At 51.7% G+C, this 23,671-nt stretch overlaps 2 protein-coding genes across 2 annotated transcripts; one reads left to right on the top strand and one right to left on the bottom strand.

Moving 5' to 3' along the window:
- Positions 1-4,383: 4,383 nt before the first annotated feature.
- Positions 4,384-6,165, top strand: C1H3orf22 (chromosome 1 C3orf22 homolog). Its single transcript, XM_057766378.1, has 3 exons — positions 4,384-4,472; positions 4,789-4,917; positions 5,961-6,165. The coding sequence occupies exons 1-3, from the start codon at positions 4,384-4,386 to the stop codon at positions 6,163-6,165; spliced, it is 423 nt and encodes a 140-aa protein (XP_057622361.1).
- Positions 6,166-8,479: 2,314 nt separating this feature from the next.
- Chst13 (carbohydrate sulfotransferase 13) lies at positions 8,480-23,158 on the bottom strand. The gene is made up of 4 exons (XM_057761359.1): positions 23,027-23,158; positions 15,862-15,944; positions 8,972-10,061; positions 8,480-8,600 (listed from the first exon to the last, which is right to left on the bottom strand). Exons 1-3 carry the CDS (start codon positions 23,121-23,123, stop codon positions 9,222-9,224), a joined length of 1,020 nt encoding a protein of 339 aa, XP_057617342.1. The 5' UTR covers positions 23,124-23,158; the 3' UTR covers positions 8,480-8,600; positions 8,972-9,221.
- Between the last annotated feature and the right edge of the window lie 513 nt (positions 23,159-23,671).

The raw sequence follows: 23,671 nt of genomic DNA, 5'->3' as shown, positions 1-23,671 counted from the left end.
GCATTTCTCTAATGACCAAGAATGAACATTTCTTAAGTGTTACTCAGAAATTTGTGTTCCATCTTTTCAGAACTGTTTTGTTCTGCATGTCATTTTAATTAGGTCATTTGTTTTCTTGGTGTCCAGTTCTTTAAGTTCTTTAGAAATTTTAGATATTAGCCCTCTATTAGATGCACAAATTTGTAAAGATCTTTTATTATTCTGTAACCTGCCACTTTGTCCTAATGATGGTGTCCTTTGTCATACGGAAGCTTTTCAGTTTCATGAGGTTGCTTCAGTCTGCAGGAATCATGCAGTGAGATTGCAGCTGATAAGGCAGAAGGCTGATCCACCAGAATGAATGCATTCTGATGGAGGCAAACCCAGTTCGCAAGGCGCTAGGCTTACCACCTTTTGCATATTGACTGATTCTCACATTGGTTCTCTTGTGAAGCCATAAGCACTCTTCCTTGGCACAAGATTCAGCAGAGTATGGATTATTAGGCACAACTCTTTCCCATGTACTGGTATGTTGGGTCATCCCACCCCACTCTGAGGGACCTCTAGTGGGAAATTCAGTCAGTTCGTAATCGTAGGTTCCACAGTCTAAGCTCCACTTCGTTCCCTGAGATACATTGGAAGCCACCTCCCCACAACTGTCTTCCATTTGGCAGGACATGCAGTCAGGAAAGGAGTCTTTTATATAGATCACATTTGGAACCTTCAAAGATAAAGAAACATCCAAGCTCAGAGAATTGTCTTTGTTTTGTGTATATAAACGGGAAACTTTACAGAACAGAGCACCAGGATAAGAATAAAGAAACTGATGCAGAAAAGTGCATAGTGGCGAGTTCATTTTGCCCTCAGATCTAAGTCCCATGCCTGCCGTAAGTCTTCTTTTGAACCCTGAAGGGGACGCTGAGGCTGGTACTCAGAGGGCCTCAATATGAAGCCCCATTCATTTTTGTTCTTAGTGCCTCTGCTATTGGTGTTCTGTTCAGGAGTTCTTTTTCTGTGCCAGTGAGTTCAAGATGATTCCCATCTTTTTCTTAAAAGTATATGATTCAAGGTATATGACCTTATGCTGAGGTTCTATCTATTTGGAGTTGAGTTGTGCAGGGTAATAAATATGGATGTATTTGCATTGTTCTACATGCAGCTATCTAGTTGGCCAGCACCATTTGTTGAAGATGCTGTCTTTTTCCTAGAGGTCTATTTCCAAAATGCATATGCAGTCTTGTCACTTTTCTCTTTGGGGCTTTTCTTGACCTGCATCAGCCTGTGAGACCTGATGCACTGGGCCTCAGGACTGGCCAGCCTTGATTTTCCTGGCCCCACCATGCTCTCCACACAGAGGCTTTCTTTTAGATCTTCAGAGCTCAATACTCAGCTAGAAGGAAGACAGAAATCTGCATATGAAGGAAACGAGGCCACCAGCTGGCCCAGTGTCTACTGCCCTTAGAGCCTGAAGCACACACTCTGTCTTAGTCACTGCTCTGTGGCTGTGAAGAGACACCACGACCAAGGTGATTCTTATAAAAGAAAGCATTTAATTGGGGGCTGGCTTACAGTTTCAAGGGCTTCGGCCATAATCACTATCATAGTGGAGAGCATGCAGCAAGCATGGCAATAAGCATGGAAAAGTAGGTGAGGGCTACATCCTGATCCTGATCCTCAGGCAGAGCGCGCAGCCTAGTCCTGGCATGAGCTGTTGAAACCTCAAAGCCCACCCCAAGTAACACACCTCCTCCTCCAAGGCCACACCTCCTAATCCTTCTAATACTTCCAAATAGTGCCAATTTCTGATGACTAATCATTTAAATATGTGAGTCTCTGTAGCTTTGGAGCCTGTCCTGGAACTAGCTCTTGTAGACCAGGCTGGTCTGGAACTCACAGAGATCCACCTGCCTCTGCCTTCCAAGTGCTGGGGTTAAAGGCGTGCGCCACCACTGGTCTTTTCTTAATCACTGTTCACTTCTCAGCTCTGGCTAACCAGTATCACTTGTCCCAGTAAAGCAAAGGTTTCACTTCAGGGGCACCAATCTCTTGTTAAAGCCCTGCTGACCCTTCAGCCCCAGCTGCCCAGAAACTAGATTCTTCACAAATTTGGCCATATAGAGTATTTGCTTCCCTCTGAAACTTCACACCAGGCCTCCATCATCTGCACTGCTCCTAACACTATCTTCCAAGCTCCTACACAATAGCCCACTGAGATCTCAACACTCAGTAGTTTTCTAGTCCAAAGTTCCAAAGTCCTTCCCAAAACACACGGTCAGGCCTCTCACAGCAATACCCCACTCCTAGTACCAAGTTTGGTCTTAATTAGGGTTACCGTTTCTGTGAACACAAATTCCACTCCAAATGGCCTATTTCCTCAAAACAAGGCCCAGCTTCTGTTTCCACTATCCTTCCCCAATGGTACCATCAAATCATGAATTCATCAGTGGGCTGACCCTTTAATCACTTCAGAGCTCTCACAATCTAATCACCTCTCGTGTTGGATCCAACAGCTGGGGACCACATTGAGACACATGAGCCTTTTGGGAGAGTCTGAACCACCAGACTGTAAGAGCTGTGTTCTCATCTGGCTCTCTGTACTTTGAGACCACTCTGCCAACCACAGCCAATGTAAGGTGGTCCCAGCAGTGTCTTCTGTTCAAACTCTCAGTGCCCTCACCTGGCTTTCCTGCTGTTCCCTTCAAGACACTTGTCTAAGAAGCTGGGAGGCTCTTCTGGCCCAGAGGAAACAGGGGAGAAAGCCTAAATCTCGGCTTAAGGATTTGAGCAGCCTGCTGGGAATCAAGCTCCTTATTGAGTCACCAGAAACAGCCCATTTGGCTTTCCAGACTCTTGGGCATCTCCTGACAGCACTGACCAAATCTCCAGACCTCTCAGCCCATCTTGCTGCCTGGCTCCTCTTCACTTTCTTTCCTTCCTCTCCCTCTCCCTCTTCTTCTTCTTCTTCCTCCTCCTCCTCCTCCTCCTTCTCTCTCTCTCTCTCTCTCTCTCTCTCTCTCTCTCTCTCTCCCTCCCTCCCTCCCTCCCTCCCTCCCTCCCTTCCTTCTTCCCTCCACCCCTTAGTTAGCAAGGTAAGATTCCCCAGCAGATCTCTTGTGCTGGTATACTTGCCCTCAGCTGCTGTGAGAGATGTCAGCAGCTACCCTGTCACTGATTGTGACCTCAGAGGCTTCTGACCTTCCAATGGGCCTGTGGGCCCTGTTATCCCTAAGTCATGGGGTTATGGCTCCCATGGTACCCTGGCACACAGAACCATGGTCAGAATCAAGCCCTGTGGTGTCACCTAAGCCTGTGTGCCAGTGTGCAGCTCTGCTGGCTTGCTTGCTCCCAGAACACCCTGGACCTTGGCCTCCCATCTGACCAAAGTTTCTGAGTGTGGCATCGGAGTCCATGGGGCCACAGCAGCTCTCCCTCTTACAACTGCCTGGACAGGAGCAATTTTAAGACTTTGTGATCCAAGTCCTAATCCACATTCAAGATTTAAGTGAGGCTGCCTTGGTGAGCTCCACTAGCCTGTGTGGACAGTCCCATGCCCCTTAGAGATGTCACAGTTACTGCTGTAAGATGCCGGTAGACATGCCTGGGATGGGTGTCATGGGGTCAAAAGGTTCCCTGGACTCTGCAGTGGTCCCTGCCCTAGAGGAAGCAGCAGCTGACAGGGCCATCCTGCGAATGGATGGCAGTCGGCTGGAACTCCTGACACCCTGGCTATTCAGGATGGTCTGGGCTATTCAGGATCGCCTGGGCTATTCAGGATTGTCTGGGCTATTCAGGATTGTCTGGGCTATTCAGGGTTGTCTGGGCTATTCTGGATTGTCTGGGCTATTCTGGATCGTCTGGACTATTCAGGGTTGTCTGGGCTATTCAGGATTGTCTGGGCTATTCTGGATTGTCTGGGCTATTCAGGATCGCCTGGGCTATTCAGGATCGTCTGGGCTATTCTGGATCATCTGGGCTATTCAGGGTTGTCTGGGCTATTCAGGATCGTCTGGGCTATTCTGGATCGTCTGGGCTATTCAGGATCGTCTGGGCTATTCAGGATCGTCTGGGCTATTCAGGATTGTCTGGGCTATTCTGGATTGTCTGGGCTATTCAGGATTGTCTGGGCTATTCTGGATCGTCTGGGCTATTCAGGATCGTCTGGGCTATTCTGGAAGTGCAGCATTCCTATTTTTATCGGGTGGATGCAAGCAAAGCAGTTCACCTGCTGTAGCTCTTGCTTCCCTTCCCATGAAAAGTGGGGCAATAACAATGTTCTCCACCAGTGGGGAAGTCAAATGAGCTCCACAGATACGACGTACGACCTCCTACTCTTGCCTCTGTTCTGGCAGCTTCCTCTTGTTTTCTAGCCATGACTGAGGAGTACACAGCCTGACCCCGTCTGTGATGGAATCAAGAGGCCTCAAGAAGCCCCTCCGGTATAAGAGACACAAAATCAAGACACATGAGAAGCTCATCAAGAAGTTTCCTTACAGGTACAAGATGCCTAGACACCTAGGACTGAGCCCTGTCGCAGCCCCCACATTGCTCCCAGGTCCCCAGACACAGGCGTTCTGAGGAGCTGGAGCCAGAAGGAGAGAAAGACTCTAGTCCATGGAGCCCCTAGGAACACTGCTGTGGCCAACAATCTGGCCCTCCCTTCTTCACCTGCTGTCCCAGGCCAGGGAAGCCAAAGGGTGGAATAAAGGTTTTGTAAATCACTGGGTATGAGGCTAGACACATAGGAAGGCCCAGGTATGAACTCCTGTGGGCGGCTGGCTGCAGGACTTAACCACTCAAGGGCCCTTCTAGGTTATCGTGGTTGACGGAGCCCAGCCCAGATTCCCCACAGTCTTGGAAGGCTAAGAGCAAAGGGTTGCTGAAGGACCAGCTGCCCTTACAGAAGAAACTGGTGCCAACGCGGTCCATTCCCCTCCCAGGGTAAGTTCTGTACTTGGCTGCCCTCAATGGCCACACACAGACAAATATCTCATCCACATCACCCGCCCTATCCAGGGAAACCTCAGTCACTTTTGGACAGGCCCTCTCAGAGAGTCAGAAGACATGTGAGTACAGTGCTCCATCCTAAACAGAGGTGCAGGAAGCAAGACACTCCACCAGACTCTAAGTGCTTCCGGTACACAGGCGTGGTAGACAGGCTTCTCCATCCTGAGGGACTTCCAGGCCAACTGGCATATGGTACCCTGACACCCCAGTCCTACCCCAATACATCAGTCCAACCACTGTGAGAAATTAGTTCTTCCCTGAGCAGGAGGAGCCGCCATGGCTCAGCAGCTAGGAAATGCATGTTGAGACTGCCCAACCCACTACATTAGAATAGAGGAGTAGGGTGCAAGTGAAGAAACCCCAGCCCCATGCGGTCCTCTGGCTCTGAACCTGTGCCTGCTTCTTTCTGGGAGTCCAGTCAAGAAGGCCAGCTGTGGGGCCCAGGGCACAGAGAAAGGAGAAGGAGCAAGGTAAAAGAGTAACAGGGACCTTGAAGGAGAAGCCCAGTGTAGGGGACTGCATTTGCAGGTACCATAAGGGGTGAGGAGAGAGCAAGGACCCAGCCTCAGGCCAGGAGGTAAGAGGAGCCAGTCACGGGTGGGAGGGACCAGTCTCACATTGAGGACAGTCTCAAGACGAGCTAGGTCTCAGATGGTGGTAACTACAGAATAAAGATAACCATGACTTAGCTGACTTATCGACCAACAAAGCTTCCTCAGTGGATGGGCAGAACTAGGGGGCACCCTGAGGCCCATGCAGCATTCAAAATCTGCTGTGTCTAACTTGGATTTCCAAGGCTGGGTGAGCAGGGAGAAAGGAGAGTTCCTGTGCCTCTTTGGCAGTCATTAGCTACAGAGGCTGCATATGGGCCTGGGCCAGGCCTGGCTGGAGACATCTTTCAAAAGCCCTCCCAGATACGGTCCTGTCTGCCCTGCAGGATTCCCTGGGTCACGTGTGGTTCCATGTGGCTTCTCTAGGGTCGGAGCTCCGGACTTTACATCGCCGCCATTCAGTTGCTGCTCACAGCCTCCTCCGCATCCTCCACTGTGTAACCTCTGGGAACTTAAATTACTGCACGTCCGTTTCCCTAGACAAGACCTTAGCAAGCTGCCTCCTCTGAAGGCCAGTGCTGACCAGCCCTACACCAGTGGTGCTTCAGGGCCATCTGAGAGCTTTTACTAGAACGTCCACTCTCCATGGCTTCTTTCTCAGCCACCTTCTCTCTGCTCCACGTAGCTGCCACCAAGATCTTTGTAAAGGGGAACAGCCTTGTAGCCCACCAAAAACCAGGAGTGGCCCACACCCCACATGCAAAAAACACACAGCACCAATAAACTTTGCAGATTTTGCAGTCCACTTCTGCTTGGACTGATCAATTTACCTCAAGTTTCCCATTTTAAAAATGGGTATAATATTTAATCAGGAGGCCTTGGAGTAAAGATTCAAAAGAGCAAATGACACTTCTAGAACTTTATCCAGATACGTGCGCACATAAGCCAAGGTACTGGGACAATAACAGTAGTCATTCTACTAGCGGGGAATAGCAAGAGTACGAAGCCAACTCAACACCTGGTAGTAGGCATCACTGGTGCTCATAGCTACACCTACAGTCTTAGGCAGCCATTAAAAAGGAGCAACTATGTATTGATTTGGAAAGATCTATAAGGTATAGAAATATTTTTGAGACAGAGTTTCTCTGTGTAGTTTTGGGCCTGTCCTGGAACTAGCTCTTGTAGACCAGGCTGACCTCATACTCATAGAGTGCTGGGATTAAAGGCGTGCGCCACCACCATCCGGCTTGGTATAAAAATAATTTTAAAGTATCGATGTATGTGAGAAGCTGTCTTGTGTATGTTAAAAATGTGTGTGTGTGTTGCCCGAAAGGGGACATGTTGGCATGTGAGGGGACGTCTGGAGGGAGCATAACAGTCGCTGCCTCATTTGAGGGCATGTGTGTGATCAGCAGCGTGCACAGCACTGAAGGGGGCAGCGTGTACCTCAATGCATCTGGATGCGACACGCCTGGGAGTGTGGCATTAGAGCTGGGTGTCAGCTTCAGCAAACAGGCTCCATCAGGGGCTCTGTGGAAGCTGAGCTGAGTGATAAACAGGTGTGAACCTGCTGAGCACCCAGTGAACTGTCACAGAGTGAGGGCCGGGACATACGAGCAGAGAGGGTGGGTGAGGACTGGTGTGACCATGGACCCCAGCCTCTCACTCCATAGTTTGGTTGGAAGGGCAGAGCTATGGTCTTGGGTTTCTGGGAAAGATACCAGGCTCCGGGCTCTCCACGTTCCTCCAATGGGGAGAAGAGCAGTCTTGGGGCCAGGATTCATACAGCCAGCAGCAGCAGTGGCAATTCCTTCCAAGATCCATAGAAGCGAGAGTCCTGCGTAGGCCTGTGGCTGCTCACCGACAGGCTGCTCTGAAGGCCTCAGGCAAGTTCCTGTGAGGGAGAACCCAGCATGGAAAAGGAACAGGGGTGAGTGGCTGAGCAGGTAGACCCAGGGCTCCTCTGCACCCCACGGATGCGGTTTCACTTTGCCTGCTCTCAGGCAGCTGAGAGCCTGAGATCCTACTGTACCTAAACAGAACTCCGAGCAGGAGAGGAGAAACCGCAGCACTGGCAGTCACGACCCTCCAGTGCCCAAGGCTCAAGAGCTGCACTGGCACAGCCAGAGGCTGCAGTTTAAATCCTGAGAGCCAGGGCCCTGTTGTTCCAGGCTGTAGAAGCCACGCTCAAGTTGGGGGGGGGGGGTGTATTTCCCTGAGCTTTAGCCAGCAGCCCATCACTAGCAGCTTCTGGCAACAGTGAACAGCAGGAGCAGCAGGGGGCAGACAGCAGATGGTAGGCAATGCCTGCTGTCAGTGTTACAGCTTCCTGACAGGCCGCGGGTGTCAGAATCCTTCGCTCCGCTCCGACAGTAAGTGAGCCCTGCCCGCCCCCTCGTATCTTCACAGCCATTTCTCTTGGCCCTCGAACTCCAGCCGCCCTCTTGCTGTCACCATTGCCACCACCTGAGCGCTGCTGTGGAGGTGACCTGGGTTCCATGCCCACTTTCCTCTGATCTGCCTGCCACCGCGCATTCTTGCGCCACTCAACAGCAGAAGAAACTGAGGCTCATAGACACCGAGTTGCCCAAGATTAGGCAGGTAAACGGCCTAATGAAGCAGAGAAACTTCCCAAAGTGAAAAATGTAACAAAACATATTTATTTAAAAACCATGACCAGGCCAGTCCCCCGGCTTGCAGGAAAAACTGCCACCATGTTGTATCCTGGCCTCTGAGGACACTGGAAGATCTGGAATTTTGCAATGAGATCAAAGGGAGACCAGCCAAGCAGAGGTGGATTGTAGGGGCTCTGCCATCCTGTGGCTGCTCATGGTGACTCGGAGGCAGTGCCTGGCAACACACCTCCCCAGGCTGGCCAGGGCATAGCTTCTCTCTAGCCATGTCTGCCCTAGCCAGTCTAGGTGAAGACAGGAAGGCCCAGGGCAGGACCTCAGACCACTCTGAACCAAACCCTGGCATTCTGTCTGTAGCAGCATGGGCAGGCTCTGCCTAGACATGACTGAGATTGGCCTCTCACAACCAAAACGCCACCAAACCATACCAAACCTGATGGAGGAGTTACTTTCATTTAATAAAAAAACTGCCTTGGCCCATTTATAGGCCAGCCCTTAGGTGGGTGGAGTAAACAAAACAGAATGCTGGAAAAAAGAAGCCGAGTGAGTGAGTCGCCATGATTCTCCCTCTCCAGACAGACGCAGGTTAAGATCTTCCCTGGTAAGCCAGCTCATGGGCTACACAAAATATTAGAAATGGGTTAGATCAATATGTAAGAGCTAGCCAATAAGAGATTAAAACTAATGGGCCAGGCAGTGATTAAAAGAATACAGTTTCCGTGTAATTATTTCAGGGCATAAGGTAGCCATGCGGGCGGCTGGGTGCCGGGGACGCAGCCCCGCCGCTCTTATTACATCACAAACCAAACCAAACAAACCCTGGGGTCCTGGAAAAAAGCCTGCCACCTGCCATCAAACCAAAGGCAGAAGAAGCCAGCCAGAACTGTCACCTGAGTTGTGCCCAACCCAGTAGGTATGAGTGTGTCCAGGCTCTCGGCAGGCCCACTGAGTACGGAATGCGAATGGTTCTCCTATCCACACTATGGGCTCATTCCAGACCTCCTGGTGGCCTCTTGGTCACAGCAGTCACAGGCCCTCTCGACACCCAGCATCCCTAATGCAGCCGCAGGTAGGAGGGGGCAGAATAGTTAAAGAGCAGAAAGTCCATCTTATAGAGGTCAAAGAGGCGGCGCTGATAAAAGGGACTGATGTCCTGGAAGAGGCGCCAGACCTGGTCACGCGTAGGGTCCTTCTCAGGCCTCCGTGGCGGAGCAGGAAAGCGCAGGCCGGGCTCGCCCACCAGGTCCAGCACAAAGGCCGCGTCATCAGCCAACGTCTCAAACTTGCCCACCACGTCATAGCGCACTAGGCACGGGTGGCACAGCGCGTGCGCGCGCTCCCAGTGTTCATTGAAGGGCTCCTGGCGGCGCGTGCGCGGGTCGAGCAGGTAGGCCAGGAATTCGGCAAAGCGCACGTCGTGGCCTCGGGCCAGCGCATCGGGCTGTGCGTGTGGTCGTAGGCGGCGCACGATGCGTGTGCCATAGCGCTGCTGGAAGACGGCGCTGTGTGGCCGCGCCAGCTTGTTGCGGTAGGCCGAGGCCAGGCGCTCGAAGGGCTCGCGCACGAAGAGAAAGGCCAGGTAGTCGCGAAGCCTCCGGTTGACCTCGGCCGGCGCAAAGTCGGCCAGCGAGGGCAGCAGGCCAGGCGCATGCGCCTCGTGCGCAGGGATGGAGCCAGGGTCCCCACGGCCACGCAGCGCTAGCAGCACGCGCTTCCAGTTGGTGCAGGCCACCTTGGGCACATAGCAATACAGCAGCCCGTGCGTGTCATCCACCAGCACGTGCCGCAGGTCCTCCGGCTGCAGCAGGCGCTGGCGTCGTGTGTGGCGGCTGCAGGCGCGGTGTAGCAGCTGGCGCCGCTGCTGGTGCACCTCGGCCATCACAGAACCCTGACCCTGCAAGGCGACAAGGGACAGAAGCAGGCAGGGCCAAGCGTCAGAGTGCAGCAGGCTCCAAGCAGAGGCTGCACAGAAGCCACGTGCCCAGGGACCCAAGCAAGGGATTCCCCTACTGGAAACTGGAATCCCAGAGGTGTCACCAGTCTCTGGACCAGAATCTGCCCAGGATTTGGAGGAAATGCAGTCTAACTGCTGAGGCGGGAAGGATGTGAGGAGCCAGGTGTGCTGGGTACTGTGCACACGCTAGGATTGCCGAGAACGAGTCTTTACAGGACTGGGTAAGCTGGTCAAAGGATGGCTGAGGACAGGGTCCACAGCATATAGCCGCGGGAACACATAGACCAATAGACGATCTGTCCTCTACTGTGGGTTTAATTCCTGCTTCCCCATTGTGTCATCCCCACCTCATCCACTCCAGCAAGGACAACAGAAAGGCTGTGCCCTGGCTAGCCTTGAAGCACAGCCATCCCTTGGCAGCTGCCATTCAGGTACTTGCAGGATGTGGGTTTTTATGTGTGTTACTGATTTTGTATTAGTGAATGAACAAATTTCTTTGGACTTTGATTTATTCCCCACCCCCAGAAAAGTTTTTCCTTTTATGCTTATGGGTATTTTTGCCTTCCTGTACATTTATGCACCATATACGTGCAGTGCCCAAAGAGGCCAGAAGAGGGCATCGGATACCCCTGGAACTTGAATTGTAAATGGAAATGAGCCACCACCGTGTGATGCTGTGAATCCAACCTGGTTCTCTACAAGCAGTGAGTGCTCTTAATGCTGAGCCATGGCTCCATCTCGCCATCAGCAAATTTTAATCTCAGTGCTTTGACAGAAAGTGTAACCTTTTCCCTGCCTATCTGTCCTCTGGGGGAGGGGGAACGAACCACCATCATTTGTCTAGCACTTCCGGTATGCCAACCACAGTATAGCACTATGAATTAGGTCCTATTCAGAGGACCATGGGCGTGGTCCACTTATCCTGTCTCAGTCACGCAAAGACCCAAGTTGTGCTTACAGGATGTCCCTTCAAGTTCATTCTTCAATAGGGTCCTCATCTCTAAGACTACCCCACCATCATTCCACCTCCATGGTTTGAGATGGAGGAAAGGCAGTCACTAGGGTGCAGGGTGCTGTTAAAAATCTATTAAAGTTACTCTTAGTGATAATGATAACTGTGCCATCCTTCTGCTGTTCATTTTTCTGAAAATAATCAAAGACGTTGGGGAATGAGGAGTTTGGGTATCTAGTTAGTAGTCACTGAACTTCCCCTGGATCTCCTAACTAAAAGGACGACAGCCAAACAGCCACCTTGAACACTTACACCATGAGAACACAAAGATCACAGCTGCTTCCCCTGGCTCCTGAAGGCACAGCTTCAGCCAGGGGGTGAAACTGTTTGTTTCCAAGGTTTGATGAGATCTAGAAAAGCCTGCAGCCATTTCTGCCAGGACTAGAGGGACAGTAGGTGTCTATTCTCATCATCTGTCCCTCCACCCCTCTCCCGGCCAGCAGAAGGACTAAGAGGCAAGTCTGTGATTGTCCCAAATACAGACCTCCATGTCTGTGCTGGGTGATAAAGAAACAAATGCTGTGTTTGGTACCGATGCCTGTCTAGCGCTGTGTGAACAGAGTGCTCAGACAGCTGCATAAGGCCCTCTGCACTGTCCTGGTACTGCAGCATTAATCCCGTCTCCGGAGGGGCTTTCCTTGTCTGCTTTCTCTGGTGTGGTCTGAGATGGCATCCGGCAGAAGGCAGGAGAGTCAGCTCGGTGAGGGAAGAGCTGAAGCCAGGGCAAGGCAGCCAGCTGTCTGGCAGCTGGACAGTCGTGGAATGGCCAAAGCAAGCAGTGACCACAGAGAGGCTAGAGAGCTGGGGTTGAAGAATCAGAAGGCTTAAAGAGCCAGAGAAAGGGAGCATGTATGCCCTGCTTCCTGGAAAGGTGGAAGGCTGGTAGATGTTTGGGGCCAGGAGTCTCAAATGCAAGCCTAAGCATTGTGCTGCTGGCTCGATGCTGCTGGCTCAGTGCTGCTGGCTGGAGTAAAGAGTGCAGAAGCCCTGACTTCCTGCACTGACATAGGAGCAGCAGCATTAGTAGGACTATAGGTCCTGACCCCAGGCCTGACTGAGGGCTATAACGTCACGTGGCACCATTTACTGCTCTTCCCACCTGCCTATCCAGAGCTCAGAGTTCCCAAACAGCTAAAACCATAGGCACACAAAAAAAAAAACTGTATATGAATGCTCATAGCAGCATTATTCCAATTGGCAAAATGTGGATACATCTTAAATACCCATCATCTGACAAACGGATAAATAGTATATGGCATAACAATAGCAGAATGCCATTCGGCTGTTAAATGGAATGGAAGTACGACAGATGCTACAGAGGAACCTTGACAGCGTTATGCTGGGTGGAAAGGTAACTATTGCATGATTCTTTTTTGATACAGGGTAGCCCTAACTATCCTGGAACTTGTGATGTAGACCAAGCCAGCCTTGATCCCCCTGCCTCTGCCTCCCAAGTGCTGGAACTAACAGCATAATCATAGATTCCTTTTCTATGGGATGATCAGAACAGGTAATCTACAGACAGGAAGTGGATTGGTGGTTGTCAGGGGCTAGAAGAGAAGGAAGAGGAATGGCCGCAATATAATCATAGTCTCTCTTGGGATAATATAAGTGTTCTGGAATTAGGCAGTAGTGAGAACACATGTAAAATATAAAAACCACTGAGTCAGCCGTTTCAAAAGAGCAAATTTACACTGAGTTATTTCTCAGAAAGTCAAAGACCTTCAGAATCTCTCCAGCTCAGAGGCCATACCAGAAGCAGAAATGGAAGATTCCCCAGGCTCAGGCATGAGATCATGGATGCTGGTGACACAGGAGTATGTGGGTGTGTGACCACAGGCAAAATGTGTTTCTGGGGCTTTTTAAAGTAGTTCATAATTCTTGAAGTGGCATGAACTTTGTGTTTCATGAAGGAGGGAAGAAAACAAACTACTTCGGAAAGAATGGGCAGAGGGGCACCTTTTTTCTATTTCAGAAAGGATGGGCAGAGGGCCACTTTTTCTTTTCTTTCAAGTGCTGCCAGAGTCCCAGAATCCACAGGCTGGGGTGAGCTTTAGAGTAGGAGGCAGAGAGTCAGTGGTGTAATGTGGGGGTCTGTGTCAGTCATCCTGCTTGCATTTCCAAAGGAGAGCTAAAGCAGAAAGGTGGACAAGCAGAGACACACAACTTGAATTTCAGGAGGAGGTATTTTGGAAGAGTTAAAATGCACTGTTGTGAGATATTTGTATACTGAGCGAAGGTGTATTGCTGTGATTGGTGTAACAAAAGCTGAATGGCCAATAGCTTGGCAGGAGGTATGGCTTGTATTTCCTGGGAGAGAAAGGAAGAGGAGGAATCTAGGCATGCAGGAGACTCCAGGAGACACAAGAGAGGGAAAAGGTGCAAGGTAGAAGAGAGGTAACATCACAAGGTATAATATGAGTTAATTTAAGTTGTAAAAACTAGTTAGGAACTGAGTTTTCATTATTTGGGAACTGGCTGGTGGGACACAATAAGACTCATTACAATGCACATCCTAGATCCTGCCTGGAAGCCCACACAAGGACCAGTCCCATCTGGGGAAGACCAGGGCCTGCCTGAGGAGATGTGTGCTGCCCTGAACTTTCACCATTCTTTGTGAGCATGCCAAGTTCAGCCATGGCCACAGGGTCTGTAGGCTCTGGGAAGATCCTGTTCTCTGCCAGGAGTGCCCTGGAAACCTGGCTGCACCCGGAGCCCCACAGACCCTGCCCTCAACCTCCTCACAGCCTAGCACACCCTTGTGGAGGAATGCCAGCCATCTCTTCCTTAGCTCACCTCTCTCCTCACTAACTGTGTTGGGACCTATGCCTAGCCTCAGAAGAACCAGCCATGCAGCTTCACAACATCACAAAAGGGATGTGGCCTGGGTCTGACCAATGAGCTGTGAGGAAGTCAGCCTGCTGCTCCTGGGAAAGGCTTTTCCTTAGGATGCAAAGCAAGAGGACAAGGGTGGGGGAACCCAAACCTTTGACCACCCACCCCCATCCTGGGGTCCTCTTCTGTGAGGATGGCGGTCATCTTGCAGTCATGGGGCTGCGAATCTGAAACAGGAGTCAACACTCAGAGGATGACAGAGGGTGACATCCCACTACTGTTCCCTGAGGCTCCCGGCCTTTCTGTCAACACTGTTGTTGTATACAGACTTGTGAATTCTAATACAGTCAACATGATCCCCTCAGCAGATGACAAAACCTAGGCTTTGGATAAGTGAGCTTCCTGAGGACATGGCATTTTGCGGGAAGACCGGCTCTTGAGCTTGGGACTGTAGGGACTCACCAGCTGGGGCTACAGCTCTTGTCTCTCCTAGTGAGCTGCCCAACTGACTCAATTCTTATGACCTCTATGACTTTTGCAGGGTCCTCAGCCTCTTGCTTCAATCCCCATCAATAACACACATAACATAGCCCTATCTCATGGTTTGCATAAGTGGGAGAGTGCATGGCACAGGATCAGTCCTTGTCCCCTGGCATTTCTATTGCTGCCATTTCTCCAGAAGCAAGTATATGGCCTCGAAGGATTTGACTCCAACAGTCCCGGGACCCTGGGACTTGAGGACCCATCTGTCCCTCTGAAGGCTACAAAGCTGGTGGAATATGGGACCCCTGAGAGTCTGTCCTCCACCTGCTCATGTGCAACCAGGAGTGAACCAGACATACTCTGCGAACAAGACTTCCTAATCTTCAACCCAAGGGCGCTAGGTTCAGCAGTCAGACCCAACAATCCTCCCACAGCAGTCCAAGGGAATCTTCTGGCCCTGCTGCCTCTGCTTTAAATCCTCCATGGTTCCCCCACTGCCCTTGCCAGTGTTTGGGCCTAAGCTAGGCCAAGCATTCAAAACTAATACATCATCTCCATGTCATGATTTGGGAGCTGGTTGGTGGCCCAAAAAGAAAAAGCCTAGTACCAGAATGGCTGCATTCGGTAGGTGCTAATACATGCTGTCTATGTGTTTGTTTGACTGAGCCGGGTATGGGGTCTTCTAATGGCATTCAGTCAGTCATACTTGAATGATTTTAGAAATTTAACAACAACAACAAAAAACTTTCTGATGGTTGCATTCAGAAGAAGATGCTGTTAGTTTGGAATGGAGACTTTTTTCTGGGCTTGAGTGATACTCTTGTCGAAGGAGAGGATAGTGAGTCTGACCCATACATATACCATCACTAGGGGAGCAACTACATCCACAGTGTCCTGTATGGCCAAGTGACTGGACATCAAAGGTCCCAGATGTTAGGAGCATTTGACTTAGCAATATATAAGCAGGCTGGGCTGGGTTCCTTGGGAACTAATCCCACCCTGAGTTGAGTGCTTGTGCTATTGGGTGTGTGAGAGGCTGTGTGTAGTCCCAGAAGGGCCACTTGCTCCATCTTCTTGGAGCTGATTGGGTGGGTGCATGGGGGCATCCTTTGAACATTCCCTTGTTGTGCCACATTACTAAACTTTCGGAACTTAATGACCATCTGCTTGAACTCCTGAGACAGACATAGCTTAATGACCATCTGTTGCTGGTCCCCTGGGACAGACTTGGGACTGTTTTACTTCCCTGTAGCTGCAGTACATAACACAGAACAAGCACAGACCTCGGGTGTGGTGGGAGGGATAACGAGTAGGAAGCCCCATTGTGTACACTGGACAGAGCCTATGGCAGCACGTATACCGGAGGCTGTGACTTCCCGTCCAGGAGGAGAGGGCATCCCAGCCACTTACCTGGTCCAGGTCGTGCAACAGTTGTAGGGGACTCTTCCTCACTCCTCCAAACCAGCTGGAGCCCAGGGCTTTGTTTTTAAATGCTGAAGGGCACAAGGACAGAGAGATCACTGCTGGCTTTGGACAAGGTATAGTTTGACCAGTACCCCTAAGACATATTTAACTCATTTGTGTGACTTATTTTCTTCTTGTGTCTTCTCTTCCTCCTGGGGGTTTGGTAAATGGTGGGCACTGGTAAGGCAGTGTCCCTGGGGTCATTCCCATCTTCGTGCCCTACCTTCCACCATTGGGAAGTGGCAAGTACAGGGAACAAGAGGAAAAGGAGCCTGCCTGCTCTCTGGTATGAGCCCTGTCCAACTCTTCTCCCTCTGTCTCAGCATCACCCCCACTTTACCAGCCACTTCTGCTGGGTCCTACGGCTCACAAGTCTGATGGCTGTCCAGCCCTAGATCTGAATTGGGAGCATCCATAAAGGCTGGGTGATGGCACAGCCAGGCTGCAGGCTGTTTGAGCGAGGGCACCACTCTATCTGAGGCATCATGAAAGCCCCCGGAAGCATGTGCATGGCCCAGGGTGCGAATGCCGCTCCTGATAAATGCAGCTTTACCTATTTCCAGAACTGGACAGGGACACTCTCTACGTTTTTATCTTTCATTCTTCGGTGTCCTTAAGACTACAGGGCTGTCTGCATACCCCAGGCCATGTGTGTGTACCTAGAAGGAGTGGGGCTTGAACCAGGGCTCATGGAGGAAGCCTGTCTTGAAGATTCCCATGGACCCAGCCTTTGAACTTCTCCAGACTATACCCAGGGAAGGTTCTCTGATCCTGCTGCCTTTTCGATAGAACAGCACCTTCATTGGAGAGTGAGCTGCCAGGAAAGGCGAGCACCACTAATTATAAGCTGTGGCTAAATACAGCAGCTGGCATCAGCATCTGAGCAGGGTTGCAACATGCCAGAGTGACCTCTCTCAACAGCAGGAAAGAAGAGCATCCTCATCATTCTGCAGGTTAGAGATGTCACTCTAGGCCACCCAGTGGCGGGGTCTTCTTAGAGCCTCAGCAAGCAACTGGGGGACCACTGGGGGACCATAGTTCCCTCTTGGTCTGTGGGCAGGATAGGGAGAGCAACCTGGAGGGACCACACCACAATCATCTGACCCACAGCCTTCTTTGAAGGTTCCTATCCTTCCAGAAGCCACTCCTTGCCCAAGGCCTTCCATTTCCTGGCCAGACCACAGCTGTCTAAGAGTGGGTCCCACAACAGATGCCAAAGGTCTGTGGGTAGAGGACAGGCACCCAGGGTTCCAAGAATAGCTGTGGTCACAGATTACAGGGCCAGGCAACCCCCACCCTGCCAATGAAGAGTCCAGGGCTCCAGGCCCATTAAGGACAGGCTGGCTGTAGAAGGGATGGTGTGTGCGTGTGTGTGTCCACATGTCCACATGCATAAGTGTGCACACACACACACAAGTTTATCAGAAAGGGTTGCCCTTATAGTCCGACCCACTAAGGACCACTGAGGCTACAAACAGGGCCACATGGAGCCCCAGCATCTTCACCGCCAGGCTTGCTCAACCTGCTCCCAGCTGTGGTCCCTCTTTTCCCTAAGACACATAGAACAGAATACAGAGGAGGCAGCAGGTTTGTATAGCCAAGGGGGGCCTCAGCAGAACTAAGACTTCCCCTAACCCCAAGCATTAGGAAAGCTAACAACTACCCTGCCTTAGAGAGGAGAGAGAGAAAGGGAAAGAAAAGGAACAGATGGAGGGCCAATAGCAGGAGAGAGACGGGGATAGCGCTGGAGTGCAGCTGGGAAGACAGTAGTGTGGACTCAGGGAGCCCAGAAGCAACGATATTTTGGAAGGAGACCAGAGCAAGCCTGTGGGCTGGAAACAGGCCTGTGGGCTGGAAACAGGCCTGTGGGATGGAAACTGGCAGGAACATGCTGATTGTACAGGCAGGCCGCTTCCCTCAGCTCAAGACACCAGAGTGAGGCCCACCAGAACTTTTGGTGCCCTGTCTTGGGTGGACTCAGGGCCCCTGAAGGGTGGAAGGAAATCCTGGTGAAAGCACCACAGGCCTCAGCAGAGGGCTTTGCCCGGCATCCTATGTCCACACAAGGGCAGGTGACACGGGACACTATGTAACTGTGCTGTGTGAAACTGGCCTGTGTCGTCCTGTCAGGTGGACACTGTTACTTTCCCACTTACTAGATGGGGAAACTGACAGCCACAAGGTCAGAAACCGTCAAGGCTACTGACTTCAAAGACAGGCTAAACCTCAGGTCCCAGTGTCTGCACTGCTAAGGCCCAGGCTTCCACTTGTTGGGCTCTTGCCCATCTCGCACATTCTAGGGATCCACAACGTCCTCAAGCTCTGCTTTACTAAAAAGAAGCACCCACCATGGTGGGGAGGGACGAGGCGCACAATGTCACAGAGGGTGAAATACAGCAGGGCACACCCTCTCGAGAACTTGTGGGCTGAAACATCACAAAAATCTAAGAAAGTTGACCTCAGCAGGAAGCCCCATGCCCCAGGCCTGGTTGCTTTGGGGGATGGGACTGGGTGGGAGTCCAGCCCAGGGCACATTGCAACAGCCACATCCTGGTTAATAAGTTCTCACTGCCATGTTGCAAGACTAACCAACACAAGCACCAGGAAGAGCTAGGTCAGAGCCTTGGGTCTGCTGGTTCCACTCAAACCTCCCCCACCAAAAAAAAATGCTTTTGGGGAGCTCTGCAATCCAGTGTCAGGGGCATTCTTTCCTGTGATTACCCTGACGGAGAGGGGGATACATTGGACAAGCTCTTCACAGGAAGAAAGGTCATTCTGTCTCTCTCCGGTTATATTTAAACTCCATTCATTGACTTGTACAAGCCAGCTGCTCTGAAGAAACTCCTATTTGACCCCATCACCAGGTCCACATTGCCTCTTAACTATCAGCCCTCATGGCTTGGGAGCAACAGGAAACTATCCTGCCAACCTACTGCTTATCCCACACGGTTCACCTCAAAAATTCATGCAGCAGCCCTGCTTCGTGGTGCCCGACTGTGATCCCAGATACTTAGATGGCTGGAGCAGGAGGATCACAGTCTAAGTACAGCTCAGAGTACCCAGCTATCCTAGGCAAATATTGAATCCCTGGCTCAGAAACCTAAGATTGAGGAGGAAGGATTCAGAAGCTACAAATACAGCTCACTGGTAGCACACGTGACATTTGCCGGCCAGAAAGGAACCCCACTTCAGTCTCCAGTACTGGGCCTGGGGTGGGGGTGACGCTTGCTACCAGTTTGCCTCTCATCAGAGTCCAGGTCCTGTCAAGAGTAGAAGCCTCTTGCTGACCATGTCCCACTAAGTGGCAGAAAACCATCTTCAGTCACGCTGCTGGATAGCGTCATGTCGAGTTGACACAAGCTAAAGTCATTTAGGAAGAGGAAACCTCAGCTGAGAAAATGCCCCTACCAGCTTGGCCCATAGTGCATTTTCAAATGGTTGATGTGAAAGGACCCAGCTCACTGTGGGCAATGCCAACCCTGGGCCGGTGTTCTTGGGTGTAATTAAGGGAACTGTGTTATTATCCTGTATTTCTTAGACAGTGCCAGGGACTATTTAAAGACTGGAGAATACCTCACCTCCTAACTGGCCGTTCAAGGCTGAGAACTGGGCTCAGCTCACAGCACCTCTCTAGCTTTTGGCCACCACTTTTTTGGACCCTATGCACCAGCTCAGCACCACGCATGGTGCACAGGCCTTCTACGCCTCTGGTGGACACATGTCCTCATGGATCCAAACCCCACTCTTAGTACTTAGTCCTAATTTGCTTTCTGTTGCTGTGATAAAGCACCATGACCAAAAGCAGCTTGTGGAGGAAGGGGTTTATTTCATAATAGTTTATGTGCCATCACTGAGGGAAGTCAGTCAAGCAGGAACCTAGAGTCAGGGACTACAGGAGAGACCACAGAGGAACGGTTTACTGACTTGCTCCCTATGGCTTGCTCAACACGCTTTCTTATACATCCAGGACTACCTGTCCAGGGGTGGTACTGCCCACAGTGCCTTGGACCCTCCACATCAATCATTAATCAAGAAAATGTTCCCACAGACTTGCCTACAGGCTAGTCTGATGGAGACATTTTCCCACATTTTCCTAACTGGGGTTTTCTCTTCCCCAATGATCCTTAGCTGTGTCAAGTAGAAAAAAATAAAAATAAAAAAAAAACCTAACCAGTTCATTCAGTTTCCCATATAATCAAGTTATATGCTTCTATCAAAGTCTATGTCAAGTATCCTTGCTTTGTAAAGTGGAAAGAAAAAGTCTAAATCACCATCCCAGGCAAGGATGGCAAAGGAGCAAAGCCATACGAACATTCTAGAACAGCAATGGAGCTATCACGGAGACCCTGTGGGGAGGGTGATGTGCTGGGTAGTTGTCCCATCTCCCCCCCAGGTACCCCTTCCCCTGACTTGGGCTGTAGGACTCAAATCCTGCCCCCACATCTCTTGGCTTAAGGAAGTCGCTTCTTTCCCCCTAACCACATTTGCCTCCCTGCTCTTACTTGAGCTGATTGACATATCAGAGAGCTTTTCTCCAAGAGTCTCCTGAGCTCTGGACTCCAGTTGGACCTGGTGAGCCTCTTGTGAGTCCCATCCTGACAGCCACGCCCTCTCCTTTTGCTACCAGTCTGACATTTAGGCCAAGGGGTTCTGAGGCTCCTCCGCCCTCCCATCTGACAGATCAAATCACCCTAGCCCCACCTCTCAGTGTGTAACTAAGAGTTGATGGTGTGGAGACCTGGGGTTTTGGTGTCAAATCACAACTCTGTGAGGTGGGACACCTATAAGTTCTGCTCCTAGACAGTGGCAACAGGTTCAGCAGATGTGGTTAGAAGTGTGAGCATCAGGGGAACCCAGGCACCAGGCTCGGGTCAAGAGGGCAAAGGACAAAGGGGGACAGGAGATGGCACCACCACTGGGACCCCACAGGGAAGGGTGGCATGCTGGGGACAGAAGTGTCTTAGGCCACTGTCCCACTCCAACATGCTACCTTCTGGGCTCTGAGCCAGTGTTGGTAGCAGATCCTGGGGCAAGGGGACCAGAATAAGCTTCCTACTAGAAAGAGGCCAGTGAGATTCCCCGGGGCAGCTGTGACCCTGCTCAGTGCCTCATTGCCCAGCAGATGGTGACAGTGACATCTCATTCCTTGAAGCAGGAAGGGACAGGTCCCAGCTCGGTCTCTCAGCTGGGTTATGGCACCGGGATTCTCCTGGGCCCTGATTCCTCATTCACCCATAAATTTCTTCCCATGAGCCCCTGATGATTCAGAATTGGGTGCAAAAATGGGCATGTTCCCCTGAGGCCTGGGACAGTGGGACCCTATCCCCTGCAGCAGGACCAGATCTGTCCACTGTCCCCCAGCCAGGGCCTGCCATAGGCACTCTTTTCTCCCCTGAAGTGGAGAGTTCTAGGATACGAGGTGGAATTGGCTTTTGTGGGCCCAAGGAAGTCTGAAAAGTTAGCCGCTGGAAACCTACCCCAATGGGGTGTGAGCATCTGAAGAGACTGTGAGGCAGGGGCAGCAGCTGAGGAAGCTCAGAAACCCATCTCAGACTACGGGGCATGATGCCAGGGGCAGCAGGGACTTCCCAAGCCAGACAGCATGAGGCCAGCGGGGGTGACAGGAGTAGCTAGCAGCCCCACCTGAGCAAAGGTGTTTACACTTCTCCCTCTCCACATTCGCACCCCTCCCCTCCAGATCCTGTGGGCGAGGAGGAGGCCCAGGGCAGTGGTTGTTTCTTTTCTCAGACCTGACTGGAGGGGCTGGCAGGAGAGATATGTCCCAAGAGGCCTGAAGACACACTGAGAGCCACCAAGACATATGGTCCTCTGCAGACACTCCCCAGAGCCCTCATACCCCATAGCAGAGTTGAGCGCTGAGGGGCCTGAGCCATTGTGGCCCGGGACTGGGTAAACATTTGTCTACAATGAATGACAGGGTGGACAGAGACTGTGGCCACAGCAGACACTGGGACTACACCACAGACTGTGCCATGGGACACTGTAGACATGAGGAAGCACCTATACAGGGCTAGCCATTCATCTTCAGGTCCTCGATAAGGGGAGGAAGGCTTCCTGGGGCGGGGGATGGCTTTCAGAGGTGTCCAGGCACAACCACTTGTGTCTGTTCATGGAGAGGTTGATAATTGGCAGAGTGGGTAGGCGTGGGGCTGGTGACTACTCCTTAGGTCTCCCCAGTTCTGTTCACCTGTACCCCAGCCCAACCCTGGTCTCCATCCCAGGGATTCCCTAAGGATGAAGCCAACATGATGAAAGGGCTGGGGGGGGGACAGGGGAGGGGTAAGCACTATCTACTGTAACATTCAAGCTCACCCTCCCAAAAACCCCATAAGGTTGGAGTCGGCATCTATTCCATAGATGAGACTGCTGAGGTCCTGCGAGGGGACAGATAGCAGGATAAACTTTCTGAGTGACCTCCAATCTACCAGGTTGGCCACTGGGTCCCTCCATGGGTAAGTACCATCCAGAAAACAGTTTTCCCTTGTCCTTAGTCACTCCCAACTAACGCCGCTGTCCACCCTAGGGTGTGAGGCTGTCAGGGAGGGAGCAGACTTCATACACACATAAAGATGGGCAGACGTAGCCTAGGCACCTCCAGCCACACACACACACACACACACACACACACACACCTGGCCTCTGCCCTCAGCCTTGTAGAATGAATTGTCCTCCAGAGGATCTGAGGAGACCTGAGCTCATTCAGAATGAAACCACATGCCTGGTGGAAACTGGTACGAGCAGGATGTGGATCCTGTGCCCCAGGCCTGCATAGAGCTGTATAGTTCTTCCATGGATGTAAGTACTCAGAGGGGTCTCAGGTGGAGACGGACATCCTGAAGCAGCAGCGCGAGGCTCAGAGAGTGGGAACACTGACAGAATCCCCCTAGACTGGTTATAAGCCCCACCACAATCACAACCTGACCCAAACAATAGTCACCTCGCCAGCCAGCGACGCGAAAAAGACCCCTTTGGGGAGTGGAAGTCACCTGCCTTCCACCCACCTGGGAACAAGGGTAGGTGCCTGGTCGACCCAGGGGGCGCTCCAGCTAGTGGATCCCCAAAGCGGAGGCACCCGCCAATGCGCACTCACCGGGACGCAGAAGGAGGAGCGCGCACAGGAACAGTAGCGCAGCGCCCAGACTTGCCACCACCGGCAAGCGCCGCCGGCAGCAGGAGCGCCTCCCCATACTGTGCCCCACGCGTGGCAAGCGACGGTCGTCCGGGTGCGTTCTCTCACCGCGCAGCCGAGACCCAGGACACGCCCAGTCCTGAACTTAGCCTAGGACCCGCCCAGGAGTGTCGTCTGGCGCTCCTTCCTGTCTAGCAGTAGGCGCGTGCTCTAGCTGGCTGAATGCGTGAAACTGGAACCCAGGACAGTGAGATGCAGCGTCTAGCCCTGTTACTAATCATTAGGGTGCTCTACCCTGTGCGGGTAGGAATTAGGAGTGGAGAAACTGTCAGGTACAGGTGCCCCAGGCCCAAGGACCAAACAGGCCGAGCCGGAGACTGCAGCTGGGGTGGTGTGAGCCAAAGCCCTGTTGGTCAGAAACCCAGGCTCCAGGTGCTCAGACTGGATGTTCAGCCCTGGACTTTAACCCCTAGTACTGAGCAGCTATTGTAACCCTGGGTGTGACAGATCTGTCCCCAGGCTTTGGGACTCTTAACCCTCAGTATTGACAAATGTCACAGTTTTCAGACTCGGGGTGCTGGAACCCTCTGCAGCTGAGGCTCAGTA

The sequence above is a fragment of the Chionomys nivalis genome, chromosome 1, assembly GCF_950005125.1.
Source record: "Chionomys nivalis chromosome 1, mChiNiv1.1, whole genome shotgun sequence".
Taxonomy (NCBI): Eukaryota; Metazoa; Chordata; class Mammalia; order Rodentia; family Cricetidae; genus Chionomys; species Chionomys nivalis.
The sequence above is the reverse complement of the archived record's forward strand: the minus strand, read 5'-3'. Positions and strand labels throughout refer to the sequence as shown.

Bases quoted from the DNA above. Each gene is read 5' to 3' on its own strand.
- C1H3orf22 (XM_057766378.1), top strand. From the start codon at position 4,384: ATGGAATCAAGAGGCCTCAAGAAGCCCCTCCGGTATAAGAGACACAAA. The intron at 4,473-4,788 runs GTACAAGATGCC...GGGCCCTTCTAG, and splicing joins ATCAAGAAGTTTCCTTACAG to GTTATCGTGGTTGACGGAGC. The intron at 4,918-5,960 runs GTAAGTTCTGTA...TGGCTTCTCTAG, and splicing joins CGGTCCATTCCCCTCCCAGG to GGTCGGAGCTCCGGACTTTA.
- Chst13 (XM_057761359.1), bottom strand. From the start codon at position 23,123: ATGGGGAGGCGCTCCTGCTGCCGGCGGCGCTTGCCGGTGGTGGCAAGT. The intron at 15,945-23,026 runs GTGAGTGCGCAT...TGTGCCCTTCAG, and splicing joins GCTCCTCCTTCTGCGTCCCG to CATTTAAAAACAAAGCCCTG. The intron at 10,062-15,861 runs GTAAGTGGCTGG...GTCGCCTTGCAG, and splicing joins TGTTGCACGACCTGGACCAG to GGTCAGGGTTCTGTGATGGC.